The 19,081-nt window shown below is 42.3% G+C and overlaps 2 protein-coding genes across 10 annotated transcripts in view; one reads left to right on the top strand and one right to left on the bottom strand.

Moving 5' to 3' along the window:
• The window catches only part of RHOBTB3 (Rho related BTB domain containing 3), a 76,320-nt gene extending 75,706 nt beyond the window's left edge, over positions 1-614 (bottom strand). For all 9 annotated transcript variants that reach the window (XM_084628227.1, XM_084628226.1, XM_084628228.1 and 6 more), the window contains exon 1: positions 474-614. The gene's annotated coding sequence lies outside the window, so the exon portion shown is untranslated. The remainder of the gene's footprint in view (positions 1-473) is intronic.
• A 201-nt stretch (positions 615-815) lies between these two features.
• On the top strand, positions 816-13,039 carry LOC311520444 (carnitine O-palmitoyltransferase 2, mitochondrial-like; the record flags this gene model as incomplete). The annotated part of the gene is given in 5 exon segments (XM_084627894.1): positions 816-1,000; positions 5,693-5,773; positions 7,410-7,516; positions 9,219-10,522; positions 12,713-13,039. Coding segments are annotated over 5 exon segments (2,001 nt in total). The 3' UTR covers positions 13,037-13,039.
• Between the last annotated feature and the right edge of the window lie 6,042 nt (positions 13,040-19,081).

The raw sequence follows: 19,081 nt of genomic DNA, 5'->3' as shown, positions 1-19,081 counted from the left end.
CAGCAATGCCAGAGCCAGAAACTCTTCACAAGTCTGGCCCAGATTATAGGGGCCAGGGGCGCTGTCAGCTCAGGAGAAGGGCGAGGTCCTGAGCCAGCAGCCTGGGTATGGTAAAAGCAGGAGGTGGGCTCCTAGGCTACAGCCCTTCCCCACACAGCTTCACTCTCCCCCCCCCCCCATCCAGCGCCTCTAGGGCCCTGGCCATCCAGCGCACTCGACGGGCCAGCCTCAAGCCTCTGCCCGAAGCCTCAGGGGCCAGCGGCGCGGCGAGGCTGCCACAGGGGCTTCGGCAAAGCCTGGGCCAAGGCGACGCGGCCCGCGTCAAACCCGAGCTGCCAGGCAGCCGAACTTTCCCCGCCTGCGCCTTAAATCCTTCAGTCCGCGTCCCTTCTCCGGGAGGCGCCCGAGCACCGGCGACTCAGCGAGCTGAGCCCAGGCACTTCGCCCCGGCTCTCCCGCGTCCCCTATTTTACCTGCGTGGTCCCAACACGCTGCTGCGTGGCAGGGTCCTCGGGGCAGCGAAAAGCCGCTCGGCCGCAGAACCCGAAACCGCCGCGCGCTGCGGGCGGGGAATCGCGGTCCGTTCTAGAGCATTCTCTGCCCCTCGTCGCGCTCTTTCCCTCTCTTTGTTCTGGCCGTTCAGGTTACTGGGCGCCTGCGCGCAGGCGCACAGGTGGCCTAATTCGCGCAGCCGCACCGCTTATTCCTTCAACCGCCGCTCTCCCTCGCGCTGGCGTCGCGGAGGTGTTGGTGTTAACGGCTGCTGGGTTCCCGCCGCTGGGGTGCTGAGCCGGCCCCCGGGTTTGTAGCGAAACATGCTCCGTGCCCGGCCCGCGTGCGGCGGCGGCGTCCTGCTGAGGCGGCCGGGGCCTGTTGGGCGCCGCGGGTACTGGCGGACCGTGGGGCTGACCGAGAGCATCATCTCGGAGCTGGACACGGACCATCACTTCGTGCACAGGAGCACGATCCCCACCATGCACTTCCAGGACAGCCTGCCCAGGTGCTGCCCCGGGGCACGGCGGGGAGCCCGGACCCTGGACGCCCGAAATGGGGGAAGAGTCAGCAGTGAACTCTCGGGCAGACTCTGGACAGCCTCCCTGCTCTGATGAGGCTGAGGCTCCCCCACTTCTTCACCCGCCCGCCCCCCCCCCTCTACAGCAGGGTTCTCAGCCAGGGGTCCAGGCCCCCTAGGGGGCCGTGAGCAGGGGAGATCCACCAAGCAGGGCTAGCACTACACTCTCTGGGGCCCAGGGATCTGAGTCCTGCAGTCTGGTGCTGAAGCCACAGCCTGAACAATGTAACGTCAATGGGACCCTGTGGCACAGGGCCCCAGGCAATTGCCCTGGCTGCTACCCCATCACACTTGGGCTGGCTTTTATATGCAGAAAACCCATTATTGTGGCACAGGTGGGCTGTGAAGTTTTTATAGCATGTTGGTGGCACTTCAGAAAGAAAAAGGTTGGGAACCCCTGCTCTAGAGAGCCAGTGCATGGGCTGGAGCTGGCGTCAGCACAGGCCATCCTAAGGTCCGCTTGCAAACACTTGGCAAGAGCACCTATGCTCTGAGACTGCCCTGGAGTGCAAGCTTGTACTTGCCCTAGAGCTGCAGAAGTGTTCACGCTGCACCCTAGACATGAGCCCTTCCCTACTCACTGCCTACCTGGTCATTCAGAATTTGCTTCTTCCCTGCAAGGGTTGTTGTTTGCCTATTTTACTGTCAGCCTTTGTTTAGAGCAACTCCCCACTGAATAATGACAGGTTTCAGAGTAGCAGCCGTGTTAGTCTGTATTCGCAAAAAGAAAAGGAGTACTAGTGGCACCTTAGAGACTAACCAATTTATTTGAGCATAAGCTTTCGTGAGCTACAGCTCACTTCATCGGATGCATTCAGTGGAAAATACAGTGAGGAGATTTATATACACACAGAACATGAAAAAATGGGTGTTATCACACACGCTGTAAGGAGAGTGATCACTTAAGATGAGCTATTACCAGCAGGAGAGCGGGGGGGGGGGCACCTACAGGCCAGTCCTTGCCTACAGACAGCCCCCAACCTGAAGCAAACACTCACCAGCAACCACACACCACACAACAGAGCCACTAACCCAGGAACCTATCCTTGCAACAAAGCCTGTTGCCAACTGTGTCCACATATCTATTCAGGGGACACCATCATAGGGCCTAATCACATCAGCCCCACCATTAGAGGCTCGTTCACCTGCACATCTACCAATGTGATATATGCCATCATGTGCCAGCAATGCCCCTCTGCCATATACATTGGTCAAACTGGACAGTCTCTACGTAAAAGAATAAATGGACACAAATCAGATGTCAAGAATTATAACATTCATAAACCAGTCGGAGAACACTTCAATCTCTCTGGTCACTCGATTTCAGACCTAAAGGTCGCAATATTAGAACAAAAAGACTTCAAAAACAGACTCCAATGAGAGACTGCTGAATTGGAATTAATTTGCAAACTGGATACAATTAACTTAGGCTTGAACAGAGACTGGGAGTGGATGTGTCATTACACAAAGTAAAACTATTTCCCCCACCCCTCACTGCTCCTCCGATGTTCCTGTTAACTGCTGGAAATGGCCCACCTTGATTATCACTACAAAAGGTTCTCTCCACCCCACCCCCGCCCCAGCTCTCCTGCTAGTAATAGCTCATCTTACGTGATCACTCTCCTTACAGTGTATATGATAACACCCATTTTTTCATGTTCTGTGTGTATATAAATCTCCTCACTGTATTTTCCACTGAATGCATCTGATTAAGTGAGCTGTAGCTCACGAAAGCTTATGCTCAAATAAATTGGCTAGTCTCTAAGGTGCCACTAGTACTCCTTTTCTTTTTCCCCACTGAATGCATTTGCTCCCTACAAAGGTGATGAGAGTCCCAGAGCAGAGACGGAAAACTGAGTGGGATGGCTGTGTAAAAGGAGATAACGTCTCCCTCCCTCCCACAACCTGTCTCAGAAGGGTTGAGTAAGGGCAGAACTAAAGGCCTTAGCACATGCACATCTTCCCCATTGGAAAACACAGAAACTTCCATGCTGGATCAGACCAATGGATTGGCTATCTAGTCTAATATTCTGTTTGACTGTGGCTAGTACAAAATATTTCAAAAAATGACTTCCCTCCATAGATAGTTAAGAAATAATCTTCCCATTAGGAATAGCCCCCTTCCGAGTTCGATTTAGTGGTTGCCAATGCCTTGGTGCTTGAGAGTTTACATCCATTATTTTTAAAAAACAAAACACCTATTTATTTGTTTTACTCATCCATATAAATGCAGTAGTTTTTCAGTCCTTACTGAGGTGTTGGCTTCTATGGGTTTGTCTACACTACAGTTAAAAAACCCACAGCTGACTTGTCAGCTGACCCGGGCTAAGGGGCTGTTTAATTGCGGTGTAGACGCTCATACTGGAGCCCATGCCCAAGCATCTATACTGCAATTAAACAGCCCCTTAGCCCAAGCCCCACAGGCCTGAGTCGGCTGACATGGGCCAGTCATGGATGTTTAATTGCAGTATAGATACACCCTGGGATATATTGTGTAAAATAGTATTTCCTTTTCACTGACCTGATTCTCTTTCAATGGAAAAATATAACCTTTTCTTAAAAAATGAATTTGCTGACTAGTGTGGAATGTAATTACCACAATTACCAAGAGACTAACATTATGGGACCAGTACTTACTTGTTCCCCTTTATCCCCGCCCCCCCCCAATAATGCCGTAGTCAGGTTAGAATGTATAGGTCTCCTTGCTCTGTGATGCTACACAGGGGGCAGAGTTTTATTAGGCATTGCTGAAAGCTTAGATGCCTACTCTGCATGTTTAAGAGTGATTATTTTCAATTTTTAAATGTTATCAAAGTTGGCGAAGGAACAGTTCCTTAAGTAGGACAAGCCCCGTGCCCGCTTTGTAGGTAGTTGTGTTCACCATGTTTTAATGATTAGTAACCAAAAAGAGTAAATAAACCAGGAACGCTACTACAACCATACTGGCCACTCCTGTAGCCTGCAAGCAAGTAGGGCCAGCTTAAGTTTAAGGCATATGCACGGTACACCCATGCCTAGATATTTGGCTCTTTGATATATGTGATGGTATCAGAATATCAGCTTTAATAAAACAAAAAATCGTTTTCAGCCCTCATAATTGTAAAGAAAATCTTGAAAACACAAACTATGTAACTACTTGAGAGATGCCTATTTGATGCATTCTCTCTTGCTTTTAAGAGAGCCTAATTGTGAGATGGAAGAACTGCCCCATTCACCTAAATAGGGAGCTAACTGTGAAACATGCTACTTTGGGCAGGGAGGTCCTGCTAACACTATCCCAACAAAAGAATCAGTGTGTGGAGGCCTTTACTGATACCACCTCATTGTGACTCTGCTAGGATGCCATCAGAAGGGGACTTTGGACAGAGGACTGGGTATAGGCACAGTCAGAGTGCTCCAGGACAAACCCCAGCCTCCCAGAAGGGATAATGTGATCCAGGGAAGTGGGAGTCCCAGCCTGCCCAATTGGAATGGTGGGCCACCCACCAGTCTCATGTATAGGTGGTCCCGTCCACTCCCCCCTACCTCATTGTGGGGGGTAAATGGGAGTGGCAAGGGCCACCTATACTATATTTTTACTTCATTTCATGACTGGTGCTTGTGTATGGGTAATTACATTTTGCAATAATGAGACCTTGAAACTTTGTACACTATTGAGCAAGTCCTGTTGTGGTTTGTGGGGAGACCAAAGAGAGGGTTTCTGCAAATACCATATGCAATGGAGCTCTGTGGCATTTCACTCTGCAGATGTTGTACGTTAGGTCAGTGGGCCCAAAAACGTAACCAGAGGATCATAACAGGTCAAGGATGCTCCTATTGCCTGCAGGACCAAATTAAAATAGTCCAGGACTCTAGCCATATCCCTGCATGGGACTCCCCTTGACCCAGCCCCAGCACGGTGGCAAGGTCTCATTATTACAAAATGTAATTATCTATACACAAATACCAGTTATGCAATGAAGTAAAAATATAGTATAGATATTGGAGATTGTACCCAGATAAGTAAACTATGTAGTGGTTAACAAAATGAAATTAGTATTGGTTAACAGTTCATAAAATGGGATGTTCTCTCCAGGAACAATTATAAAGGCTTTTGGTTTAAAATGTAATTCTTGCTTTTTTATAAAAATGCATTTGTTCAGGGCTACAGTTATAATTTTATTATTGTGTGTATTATTGTAGAATCTAGGAGCCCAAGTCATGCAGTATAAACAGAAGAAAAACTTACTATCTGAATAATTGGCGATTTCAGCACAAATCTCAAATACGTTTTATAGTCACAGAATTATTTGGGATTACAGCCTCATCATTTAAAAAAATTATGTATACAATACATAAATCCATCTCTTGGATGGGGGAATCTATGCCTTAACTTCTGTCTCCATTCTTTTACTTCTCTTTTCCAGATTCCTACTACTTCCCCGATTCCCCCAGGTTTGCTGTCAGTACAGCATTCACCTCCCATTCAAGAGACTTTGATTAGTCACATAACGTAATTCATGGGTGCACCGCAACACATTTTTTTCATGGATTTTAATGTTCTTGTTGCTCTCCCCATATTAGTAATAAATATATTTTGAACTTATTTAATAGTTTTGTGTTAAAATTCTGCACTTCTAGATTACCTCTTCCAAAATTGGAGGATAGTGTGAAGAGATATTTGGCTGCTCAGAAACCTCTACTCGATGATGATCAGTACAGGTATGAAAAATGACATGGAGTAGGAGGCATTTAAATGAAGCCTGGATTGTAAATAGGCTATTAGAATTCACACTCATTTTAAAACTTGGCATACAAATTCCAAGCACAGCATTACTGTTATTTTCACAATATTTCATTAAAATATTTTTCTTTGAAGTTTGCTTCTATATTCAAAAGTCACTTTGTTTAAAAAAAAAGTGTGTGTGTGGGGGGGGGGGCATTTTGTGGTTCCATATTTATTGGCTCTCAATGACTCCAGATTAGATTTGCTCACTTTTCAAGTAAAAAGCTATTTTTAAATGCCAGCCCTACAGATTCTTACTAAATCTTAAAGTGAGCTGTTTTGTTTTTTTCTGGGTCATGACCATTAATAAGGTTCCATCTATGTATTTTGCCATCAGTCCTTTGAATTGTCACAAGTGCAACTGAGGATAAAGTTTGGCTTGACAATTGGAACTTGTGTTCTTAAATGTCTGTAGGATTAGAGCCTTAGTTTGGAACCCTACATATCTTGAAGAAAGAGTTCTTAATCTATTTTTAACCTTCTACAGGAAGGTCAAGGTCAGCAAGGGTTTTCCCATGTCCCCTTGCTTTATAGAAATTATTCTACAAGTAGGTGCAAGGACCACATCTCTTGTGCTGTGACTTGTGAATCAAGTAGGTAGGGACATCTCTTTATTACTCATGAAATTTGTGCTCTTGGGATAATTAGACCCATCCTACTGTATATCCTATCTACTCTTCTGCTTTTGAACAAAGGTAGGCCCCCATCCTGCAAGTTGTGCAGTGCAGGTAGAGGTTGAAGTCAAGAACAGTTTGCAGGATTAGCGTTTTCTGATGACATTCTTGAATCAATTAATTCTGCAAACAAAGCTGAGAACACAAAATATGCCAGAATCCTGAATAGAAAATTAGGTAACTCTTCCTATCACTTGATTTAGTTCAGGAAGAAGCAAGAGTTTACTTATGTTTTTAGGCAGCAAGTTTTAATTTTTATATCCTAATTCAACTATAAAGTATGTTAATAGAAGCTCCTTTCCAAAATACAACTTAATCAAAAGTCAAAATACTCAGAATTTCTCCAGCAAGTACTAGGTACTTTGTCAAGTCATTAGTGGACAGAGGAACAGTTCTCATTTTTCTTTGTGAATCGTTGCACACACATGCAGCTCAATGACTTGAGTAGAGTTCTGTGGGAACACAGTGATCTGCTCATATGGAATTAGTTGCAGAACTGGGAGTATAGTTACTTAATTGAATCAACCAATTGAAGATGTGGTTCATGGACCGGTGGAATTAGGTGCCCTAATCTGTACTTTAAAAAGGGACAGTGTTAGTCCCCAGGGTAATTTCTGTGTTGGCATTGAAATAGAGCAATAATTACTTGTATTGTGGCATCACTTCAGGGCCCCAAACAAGAATCTGGGCCACATTACTAGGTACAGTACAAACCCATACAAAAAGATAGTTCCTGTCCTAAAGCCTTTACAATCTCATTACATAATGAGCTACACAATAAAGTTTTACTAAATTTTGTTATTATACAAAAAGGAATAGTATTTTTATGAAATACTATAATTAAAAGTTACTCTTAAAGAACCTATATTATAATAATAAACTGTTTTCAATACTACAGAAATACTGAAAGAATTGCTAGGGAGTTTGGAAAAGGAGTGGGCAGGAAGTTACACCGAGAACTTGTTGAATTCGATAAAAAGAATAAGCATACAAGTTATATATCAGGTTTGTTTTCTATTTTATTATTATTTTTAAAGTTCTGACATTCAGTTGTCTATTGGAATCATTAACCTCTTTTGAAACTTACTATTAAAGTACTTGGGTTACTTTTTCTGATGGATCTGCATGGCAACTGCTGTGCATTTCCATTGAAATCAACTAACATGAAGTGTTAGTCTTACAGACTATTCCTTCTGATTTGGTTTTGATTTGGCTTTAGAAGCAAAACCTCAACTTGTCTTGTTAATTTAAAGCATTTTAGTTTGAATTTGGTATTTCCTAGCTCTTGCCTTCATCTCCTGATAGTAGGCATTTGCTCTCCCAGGTCCTGGGAAAAGGAACAACAAGTCCCCCCAGAATCACTCTCTCTGTCCTTTTAATCAGACAACTGGTTTCTAACCCTTTTCCCTAAATTAGTTACTCACACGGAACGCAAAGGGAGACTTAGATAAGGCTCCAAGTCATTACAATGCTCTGACATATGAACATTTAGGAGTAAAATATTGAATATTACATAGAGGTAAACTGTAAAGCATAAATATACTATTTTGTTTTTATTCTTCACTGTCTCTTTATAATGTGTAAAGACTGCTTCAGACTTTTTCCCAAATAATAGGTTTGTTTGGGGTATTTTTGCTTGTTGTTTACTTTTGAAATGTCAGGGATATTATGTCTTCACTCCCTTCTCTTTGTCAGAGAGTCCTAAACTTTATCATCCATCTTGACTTCTCAAACGTTGGTAGGGAGAAATGCAATTTGGGTTAAAGTCTTGTGTGACATCACTATTCGGGTCCTCTGAAGTTGTAGCCAGGAACTTCCAACAAAGAGTGGGAAGTAAGGATATGAAATTTTAAATATAAAAAGGAAGCAGAATGAAATGGTTATTTTGAGGAGTGGACAGGGAGGGAATTGAAACAATTTTCATGCATTATAAAGAAGCAGTGAAAAACAAAACCAAATGTTTATATTTCTTTTTTTTTTACAATGTTTTGTGCTTATATAGTTGCTTTCACATAAGGCTCTACAAGTATTTTATAAATATTAATACATTACGCTTCAAAACACTCTTATGAAATAGATAACTGTTATGTTCATTTTACTGATAGGTAAACCCGAAGCACTAACAAATTTACTAACATGCCCTATGTCAAAAAAACAAATCAGTGGTATTGCTGGGAAGGGAACAGAATATTTGGGTCCTTACTCCTAGTCTACATTCAAAACTGCTATTCAGTATAGTTTGTGTGGGAAATGAGATGTACAGCTTGTGTTTACCTATCATAGATATTTCTTAGACACCAGTTACTTTGGTATTGAAGAACCAACCGATTGGGAGTTTTATGCCTCAGGCCAAATTAATTCTGGGTTTAATGCTGTTTACTTCAGTGGAGCTATCCAGTGGATGAATTTACCCCTTAATCCCTATGCACTGCAATGAAAGCATGTCCTTTTCAGATCTGAAGTGGAAATTGAAAATAGAAAAGATAAATTGGTTATCTTTTCAAAAACTCAGTACGTATCTATAGTTTGAGTGCTTTATACTCTTTTTAGATTACATTCATAAATGTCTGTGTACTCATTTGAAACAAATAATTTAGTAAAATAATGAGATGCTGTATACAAATTATGTGTCTATAAAAATACGTTTGTACATCAAAATAATAAAATTGATTTTATTAACTTAATTTTTTATTTTATTTTTTTGTAGATCCCTGGTTTGATATGTATCTCTGTGCCAGAGACCCTGTTGTTTTAAACTTCAACCCTTTTATTTCTTTAAATCCTGATCCAAAAGAAGCATACAACAGTCAGGTAGTGAGGGCAACAAATCTGGTAGTATCATCAATAAAATTTCTTAACTCTCTAAAGAATGAGTTTTTACGGCCAGATATCTATTATGTCAATCCAAAATGGAGCCAAAGTAGGCTCTTCAAAAACTTTATCCGCCTTCTTCCAACCTCTGTGTCTTGGTATGGAGCTTATATGGTAAACGCATATCCCTTAGATATGTCACAATATAAGCGTCTCTTCAACAGTTCCAGAATTCCTAAATTAAACAAAGATGAACTGTTTACTGATGAACGGGGAAGACATTTGTTGGTGATGAGAAATGGACATTTTTATGTTTTTGATGTTTTGGATCCTATTGGTAATATTCTGCATCCGTCTGAAATCCAGGCTCAGTTAATTTATATTTTACAAGATGCAGATTGCTTGCCTGAGTTTCCCCTTTGTTACCTCACCACTGAAGACAGGAATACTTGGGCAGCAGTAAGACAACAGCTTCTCGAAGCCGGCAATGAAGACAACTTACAAAAAATTGATAGTGCAGTCTTTTGCCTATGCTTAGACAATATTTCCCCAAAGAATGATACTGAGCTGTCACATTGTATGCTTCATGGACATGGTTTTAATCGTTGGTTTGACAAATCCTTTAGTCTGATTATCACTAGTGATGGCACTGCAGGGGTAAATTTTGAGCATTCTTGGGGAGATGGAGTTGCAGTCCTTCGTTTTGTTAATGAAGTATATAGAAACAGTACAAGACACCCAGCTATTGTACCACATTCTAGTCCTCCTGCATTAAGTGCTACCAGGTGTGAGAGACTGGAGTTTAAATTGAATGATTCAATCCAATCTGCTATAAATGCTGCACGTATGAAATTTAAAGAAACAAATGAGAAACTATCTGTGAGAATGTTTGAATTCAGAAAGTTTGGAAAAGAATTTTTAGTGAAACAAAAGCTGAGTCCAGATGCTGTTTTTCAACTTGCATGTCAGATTACTGCTTATCGACAGTTTGGAAAAATTATTTCTTCTTACGAAGCATGTAGCACTGCTGCTTTTAAACATGGCCGCACGGAAACTATTCGACCCACATCTATACTAACAAAACAGTGTTCACATGCATTTGTTGAAGAACGAAGCAAACACAGTGTAGCAGAACTGAGAAATATGATTGATGAATGTTCAAAATATCACAGACGGTTGCAACTGGAAGCTGCATTAGGTTAGTTCCATGTCATTGTGATCTTTCAAATGTTAGTAATATTTTTTCTAGATGTTCTGATACCTGAAGTCCTCTTTAGAGAGGTATGTTAAGATCCCAAATCCTGTTGTTATATACTCATTTTAAACCTGAAAGGGTTTTTTTTAAATTGACCTTCTGCCCTTTTCACTTCCTTATGATTTATAAAGGTTGTCTGAAACCATGGCATCGTTTATACATGGGTTTTGCTTGTTTTTTTAGCTTAGAAATATCAGTGTCAACTCTGATTTGTCGGAGGGTCTTGGATGACATATATTTTTAGATCTTGCATCTTAATTGAAGCAACTAGGGTTGTTGAATCATTAACAAAAGCACTTTCTTTTGTCAAAACTACTTATTAGGCATTGAATTTAAATGTTAACAAAAACAAAAAGTTTTAAAGATTGACTAAATGTCTTTTCAGTTACCCATAGTTCAGTCCCTTTTCTCTTATGACAATTTAGTTGCCATCAAATATTCCAGGGTAGATAATACCTAATACCTGAATTTGTAAAGTAAAAAAAAAAAAACAGTCTGACACCCCAAACGCACACACCCCTGCTCATGCTTTTTTTGGATCTCACCCCCCGCACTCCTCCCGGCGTCTTTTCAGGCCTTCTGTATACTTCATAGTGAAGTCAAGAACTGGTACCACCCCAGTTTTTTCCCCAAATCTGCCTTGCAGATCACCTTTAAGAATTCCTGTCTTGTGTTTCATCCAGGCAAAGATCAGAATTAAAGTCAGTTCTATTATGCTCACATATAACACAATGAAGTGGAGTAACACGGGAAAGGCAAAAATAAGAGAAGGGGAGGGCTAGGGTAAGTACATAATAGAAGGGAAGGAGGAACAAAGCTGGAAAAAGGAATGGTCAACATAAAAAAGATAAGGGGAAACAAAATGTTGGGTGTAATAAAAGCTGAGGTGCATTGAGCTGATTCATCTCTATTTGGATATGAAAAGTATATTAACTAAATCATTACATGTTCATTCTTTTTTAAGTTGCAAGCTCATTGGGACATCAACTTTTCACATGTATTGTTTGTAAAGCATCATAGCTCTGTATAATTAGTAATACAGCTGGATGTATGTTGCCCATCATTTTGTTCGCTTTAAGTATGAAGTAAATACAGCCTTTGAGCATGTAATATGTCCCAGTAACCAAGAGAAGGCAATATGGGAAACTTCTGAATATTTACTTAGGTTTCAAGTAAAAGAATAGAATTATGTGTTTTATATCTAATGCCTTTCACACTCCAGTGTATCTTAAATCTTTAAATAGTAATTAATTGAATACTAGTGGTGATGTGACAAAATAGGCAACTGGAAGAGCGATTAATCCTTAGAATTCTTTATTTTGATTTTAGGATTTTAAGTGGAATAAGTTTACCTGATGTCCTTTCCCTGATCATTCTCAGTAGGAGCCTCACCTCTCTATTCTATTCTTCCTCCCCTTTTCTTAGGACTTGTCTGTGCTGGGAAATTGACTGGAATAGCTGTTGCATAATAAAATTATTTAAAATTATTTTATTCCAGAATAATTACCTTAGTGTGCTTCCAAAATTGAGTAATTGATCCAGTATAAAGTAACTTTTATTCTGAAATAGGGTGCACACAGGGAGCTATTCCGGTATACCCTTATTCTCCCTGTACCCTCTCCTGACTCCCACTGTGAGTGCCAGAAGAATACCAAATTAAATGCATAAAAGGCTGGCCTGGAAATTTCACAGTTTGTTTTAATCTGTTGGTTTTGGGAAAGAGTCAGATTAACGAAGCAATTTCATTTTGGGGGATAGAAGGGAAGGTGAGGTAATAAGGGAATTGATTAATTATTAAGAGAAATTTATGCTTACATTATGAGTCCTATGAAGTGCCAACATTTTCAAAAATGGGTGGCTAAAGTTAGGCTCTTAATTTCCTACTTAGATGCCTAAATAATTGGCTTACATACAAGCAGAAAATATAAGATTGTCAATCTTTAATGTAAGATAATGCCTCTTGTATTATTATAGCTACAGGATGAACAGTAAATATCTAATCGATTAAAATGTTGGAGCTTACCAACATTTATTCTTAGCTACAGGAAAGTTTTATAATGTTGACTTTAATAAATAACCTACATTTTTTCCGTATTCTTAACATACTTTGCACCTTTTTGTTTTATTTAGGTAGAGGATTTGATCGCCATTTATTTGCATTAAAACATCTTTCAGTGTCCAGAGGTGATCCTATGCCTGAACTTTTTCTTGACTCAGCCTACCAAAAACTAAACCATATTATCCTTTCAACTAGTACGTTACACAGTCCTGCAGTTCATCTTGGTGGATTTGGGCCAGTGGTGCCAGATGGTTTTGGAATTGGATATAATGTATTTGATACATGGGTAGGATGTAACACAACTGGCTATTTAAATAGAGAACTACAAGAATTTCTTAGATGCCTTGAGTATAGTTTAAATGATATTTTAGATGTTTTAGAAGGAAGACCTCTTGTGTAATCATAAGTGATCAGCAATATTAGGAATTATTTTAAAACTAATTTCTGACCCATAAAAATAATGGTGCAAAATCAACAGCAAAAATCTAATAATGAGAATAAGCTATTGGGAAATAACTACAAAAGAAAGGGAAACTCTGAAACCTTTATTAGTGGACTGACAAGATAATGTTAAAATGTTATTCTGTTTCTGGCCTTTTTTTTTTTAATTACTAGTTTTCAACATCCATTAAGGCCTTCAAGAATTTTTTTCCATATATTTTCCAAACTCTTCCTTTAATTCATTAATTTTATACTTGTTTATTCTTTTTTATACTCTGCTTATTATTTATTTTTAGAGGGGGGTTGTTTGGTTGAGTTTTGTTTGCTTTGTATTGTTATACTGTATTATGTCTTCATGGCTGTGCTTGTTCAAACATGATTATTAAAATAAAAGTTTAACATCTTAACTACAGGAGAAAAATTTTCATAACTGTACTGTTGTTGTATAGTTGAAGCCAAACTTTTTCTTAGCTTTAATGTACATTAATGTGGAATTGATGTTTCTGTTATAAATCCTTATTTGCTTTGTGGTGTAGTTGAATATTTCTTTTCACTAGTAACTAGATGTACCAATCAAACTGGGTAATCAAATTACAAACAAAAGTGGAACACACCTGGCATCTGCCCAACTATGAAAACTACTGCTTGCTCAGTCAAATAGTCATGCACACTGCCCTCCAGAATCTGGAATGGAACCCAAGATTTTTGACTCTCACCATTCCTCTGCTGCCAGGAAATGTCTCTGAAACATACTGGCAGAGTACATGTCTCATCCTTTGCTTGGGCTGGTCCACATAGAGCAGGGGTCTCAAACTCCCAGCTCACGGGCCATCTGTGGCCCGTGACCTCCCCAATGTGGCCCGCAGGGCTCCAGCAGTTTTGGAGCTGGGTCTCTCCTTTGGCCCCACCTGCCGCCACTGGGTGCTCCCCCGCCAGGGGCTCCCACAGCCGAGCTGAACGGTGTCTGCCTGCTCGCTCCAGTGGCTACTGGCCCTTCCCTGCGGCCCTGGGGTGGGGCTGTGCCTCCACGCGCTGCTCCCACCCCAAGCACCCCTGCAGCCAATGGGAAGCTGCGGGGGTGGTGCCTGAGGGCAACAGCGCGTGGAGGCTCTCAAGGTTCCCTCCCCACTCTGAACTCTAGGGTACAGATGTGGGGACCCGCATGAAAGACGCCCTAAGCTTATTTCTACCATCTTAGATTAAAACTTCCCCAAGGCACAAATTCTTTGCCTTTGGAGGGTACCCTGCCACCACCTAGTGATTTAACAAAGTATCAGGGAAAGGACCACTTGGAGTTCCTATTCCCCCAAAATATCCCCCCAAGCCCTTACATTCCCTTTCCTGGGGAGGCTTGAGAATACTATCCTAACGAATTGGTTAAGAAGTGACCACAGACCCAAACCCCTGGGTCTTAGGACAATAGAGAAATCAGTCAGGTTCTTAAAAGAAAGATTTTATTTAAAAAAAAAGGTAAAAATCACCTCAGTAAAATCAGGATGGAAAATAACTTTACAGGGTAACAAAAGATTCAAAAACACAGGAGAACTTCCTCTAGGCTTAGTTTCAAAGTTACAAAAAACAGGAATAAACCTCCCTCCAGCAAAGGAAAAATTCACAAGCAGAACAAAAGATAATCTAACATGCCTTGCCTGGCTTTTACTTACATTTTTTGTAATATGAGAGACTTTTAGGTTTATAGGAGAAAGAGTTCTGACCTAATGCTTCTCTGCTTCCCAAGAGAATACACACAACAAAGCCTTCCCCCCCTCCAAGATTTGAAAGTATCTTCTTTGCCCACTGTCCTTTTGGTCAGGTGCCAACCAGGTTATTTGAGCTTCTTAACCCCTTACAGGTAAGGAGGAATTCTAGGCTACCCTTAGCTGTATGGTTATGACGGAGGCCCAGGTAAGCACCGCACTCCCAACCTCCTCCCAGAGCCTGCACCCCCTCCCACCCCCTCCCACCCTCAAACTCCCTCTCAGAGCATGCACCCCATCCCCACACACCCACTGCCCCCAAACTCCCTCCCAGAGCCTGCACCCTCTGCCCCAGCCCAGAGCCTGCACCCAGCACCCAAACTCCCTCCCAGACCCTGCACCCCAATCCCCTGCCCCCGACCTCCTCCCCCACCCAAACTGCCTCCCAGAGCCTTAGGTAGGTGGGGGGCGGAGTTTTGGGGGGTGGGTTCTGGGTGGCACGAGTGATATTATTGGCCCTCTGGTAGGGTTTGAGTACTGGCACTGGTCCTAAAGTAAATTGAGTTTGAGATCCCTGACATAGGGGATGACAAATTACTGCTTGTGTCAGTTAATTACAGGTTTCAGAGTAGCAGCCATGTTAGCCTGTATTCGCAAAAAGGAAAGGAGGACTTGTGGCACCTTAAAGACTAACCAATTTATTTGAGCATAAGCTTTCGTGAGCTACAGCTCACTTCATCGAGTGGCAGAGGTACATGAAGTGGATCTAAAGGCTTCAGCCCTGCTGATGAACCATATGGGGTGTCACTATGCCACATGGTAGAATTACTTTTTTTTTTATTGCTTTAAAGAAAAAAAACCTAGGAAATCACACAAAAAACTAGGTCAAAAGAATGACTTCAACCTTCACCAGCACTCAGAAGTTAGGAAATGCCAGTATTAAAGTTGTGTGTGCTATCTTCAGTCCTCTTGTACTAGGGTGACCATAAGTCCCATTTTGGCCAGGATGGTCCCTTTTTAAAGCCCTGTCCTGGTTGTCCTGATTTTTTTGGCAAAAGCGGGCATTTGTCCTATTTGTTCTTGCCAACTTCATCAGTTGGCAAGCGCAAATGGGACAAATATCCCATTTTGTCAAAAATGTGGGGTGTGGAAGAACATGGGGGGGCAGGCAGGGCTTGGGTGAGCAGCGACACCAGTCCCGTGCAGGTGGGGGTGGGGGAACGGGCTCAGGCAAGCAACTTGGCCAGCCCCCTGGGGGAGGGGGCAGGGAGGGAGGACTTGGGCTAATCCCCACACGGTGTCCCATTTCCCTTTAGGAAATATCGTCACTCTACCTTGTGCATATGCATTATGGTAGTCTTTAATTACATTATCACATACTGTTTTTTTCACAGGAACCCAGCCTCATTCAGTGTACAGACTGTACCATGCTCTGGGGTGAATCAGAGTTGTGTAGTGAACGAGACTGTTGTCTGTAGGACCCCTGCCTCCTTTGTTGCACAAGTCAGAAGTTGTGTAGTGAATGAGGCGGGGATTTCTGGAAAAGAAATGTTTAGTCCTATGATAAAGGCAACTGAATGCTTCCCGGGTGAATTGGATTCTATCCCTGCCTCAGCCACAGACTTCCTGTGTAAAGCTTGGCAAATCACTTACATTTTTCACAGGCGGTCATGAATTGTGTGCTGCTCATTTTGTGAGTGCCCAGCTTGAAACCCTGGGCTCTAATTTGCAGAAGTGCTGAGCACTCACAGCTGCAATTAAAGTCAGTGGGCCCAGTGCTCTGAACATATAAAATGCTATATAATGCTCAGTACTCTGAAAAAATCAGGCCCTCAGCATCTTTATTTGGGAACCCAAAATTAGTGCCTCAATTCTCTTTCGGTATAAGGGGGATAATACCACCCCTTCACCTCACAGGTATGTTGTGTAGCACTCATATGCTATAGTGACACAGTTTGAAGAGTGTGCAGTAAATATTATGGGGCCACACATCTTGTTCACTGAATGAGTCAGAGGACCTGCTCAAAACATTAGCATAAGTGCATACACACTCTTCCCACCATTTGGGATAGGGATGTTCTTTGAAAAAGGCATAACTGGGGTATCACTGTTATTGGCAGCTGCCAAAATGGTCCATTAGGGACATACAACTTTAAGCAGTTATGGGAGTGCTCTTTCACTGGGATCTCAGAAGTTGCAAACTGGCATACAATTATCTTTGTCCTGTCCCACGCCCTTCACTTTAGTCCTGTGAGCACAGTACAGACAGGTCAAAGAATCTGTGTCAATATATTTAACGCAGGCCCTTTTAGAATGAAGAAACCCCGAATACTTCATGAACTACTGTGTACAATAATTATTTCACCACTGAAATTCTGTTGCATGCACCAGAGTCCAACAGATAACAGTTTAGAACAGGAAAGACCTGATCTGGTAACTATTTAAAACTGCAGAAAAAGTAAAAAGAATCACCAGAACTGGAATTTAGCCAGGATCTCAGTGTTAACTGGCCTACTGTAAAAAATGTCATAGAATCTTTAATTCTTTGTGTATGTGTCAGTGTGGATCCCACGGTAGGTATGCATGTGCCCCAAGCACATAATACCAGATTTTTTTGAATAGCAGTGTCTGTTGGGGTGTATGTGCCCTGTGCTGCCTCATGCTCCAGTATGAGGGCAGGCAGCTGCAACCCTCCCTCACTTTCCTCTTACCACCCATGGAAGCAAGATGGAAGCTGCTGGTGTCTGACCCACTAGACTTTAGCCCTGGCTAAATTTCTCAAAAACTTATGAGATTCTTCAGAACCACCTTCATTCTTTTATTTTTATTACCCTAGGCTGCTTTAGCACTTGCTGAACCAAAAAGTGCTTGCAGACTGCCCCTCTACCTATACAACCCTCTCCCATAACACACACACCCTGCACAGGACTCAAAAAAAAAAAAAAAAGGTGGACTCAAAACCCACTTCAAGCCTTGTCTGTCCTGTAACAGATTAATTCCACAAAAAGACAGGCATAGAAGATGGCTGTTCTGCTTGGGAGAGTCTTGCTTCCCAAGCAGGTGCCTCTCCTTTTCTGCAAGGAACCCACAAGTGGAGGGATGTGAAGCTGAAGCTCTGTCTTCTGGAGAAATCTATGAGAAATCCAGAAAAACCAAGTTCAAAGACCCCTCTAATAGTCAGACTCATATCTTCCAGTGTTCCATCTAATATGCAGACAACCATGAAGACCTCTGCAGAGAAAGCAGCACCAAATCCAGGCCCAGCTCCAGCATTGGTATCATCAGCACCAGTGCTGATGCCATTAACAGTGCCAGCTTCAAATTTGACACCTCAAATGTCAATACAACATGCCAAAAGGAGCCCCCCAAAATACAAGTGCAGAAACTTGACATGGAGCTCTAGGTCCTCCCATAAAGAGGGACACGGAAGATGCCAAGAGACAAGCTAGCCAAGTCACAATGGCTTCAAAGACAGGTGGAAAGGAGCAGACTGCAGTGCAGCATACTCCACTGGTACCAGGCCCATCACCAGCAATGCCCCATAGATGTCAACTCTGATACCAATTGCAGAGACACACAGTGCATTGGAGCTGCACTCGGCACTGAGGTATTCACTGGCACCAACACAGTCTGTTGCCGATACTGTTTTACCAGTTAGCGCTCTGTATGAAAGAGGTACACTTCTCCTCACCATCCCCAGGACACACTTTTTTTTTTTGCCAGCATCCAGCAGCGACTCTGCCGCTGAGATCTATGAGTAGTGCTGCTGAGAGTAGGGAGGATCTCTACAGACCTCAATCACCAGCATGGTGGCACTGGTCTTGCAAGCAGCTCACCAGCCCTCCATGCACATACAGTGCACCACTGTGGCCCTACTGGGGTCCACTTTATCAGTCCTTTAGAAGCCAGTCCCTGTCTTTATGGAAGAGGAGGTCCCCTCTCCTGTGACTTTGCGAGTGCGACCTCAGTCACTGGAATGAAGACATCCTAGATCTGAGCCTTGTAACAAATATCAGTCACTATAATACCAGTGGTGAAACATGTTGAAAAATGGTGTCAGATATCCTCCTTGAGATCCGAGTATTCTTACATCCACCCCAACACTCTTGGATGTCAAGATTCACCAAGAATATGCCCAAAGTCAAAGAGCCCAAATGCTTAAATCTGTTTGTAAGAAAGGAATTCTCATCAGCCTTGCTCCAGATGAGGGTGGGCAACTGCCAAACATTGCTGGCCAAATATGATTTTTTAACATGAGAACGGGTGACACCCTTCCTGGCCAAGCCCCCTCACAAAAGCAGATACAA

Source organism: Lepidochelys olivacea (genome assembly GCF_965140295.1).
Source record: "Lepidochelys olivacea isolate rLepOli2 genome assembly, chromosome: 5".
NCBI classification, from domain to species: domain Eukaryota; kingdom Metazoa; phylum Chordata; order Testudines; family Cheloniidae; genus Lepidochelys; species Lepidochelys olivacea.
The sequence above is the reverse complement of the archived record's forward strand: the minus strand, read 5'-3'. Positions and strand labels throughout refer to the sequence as shown.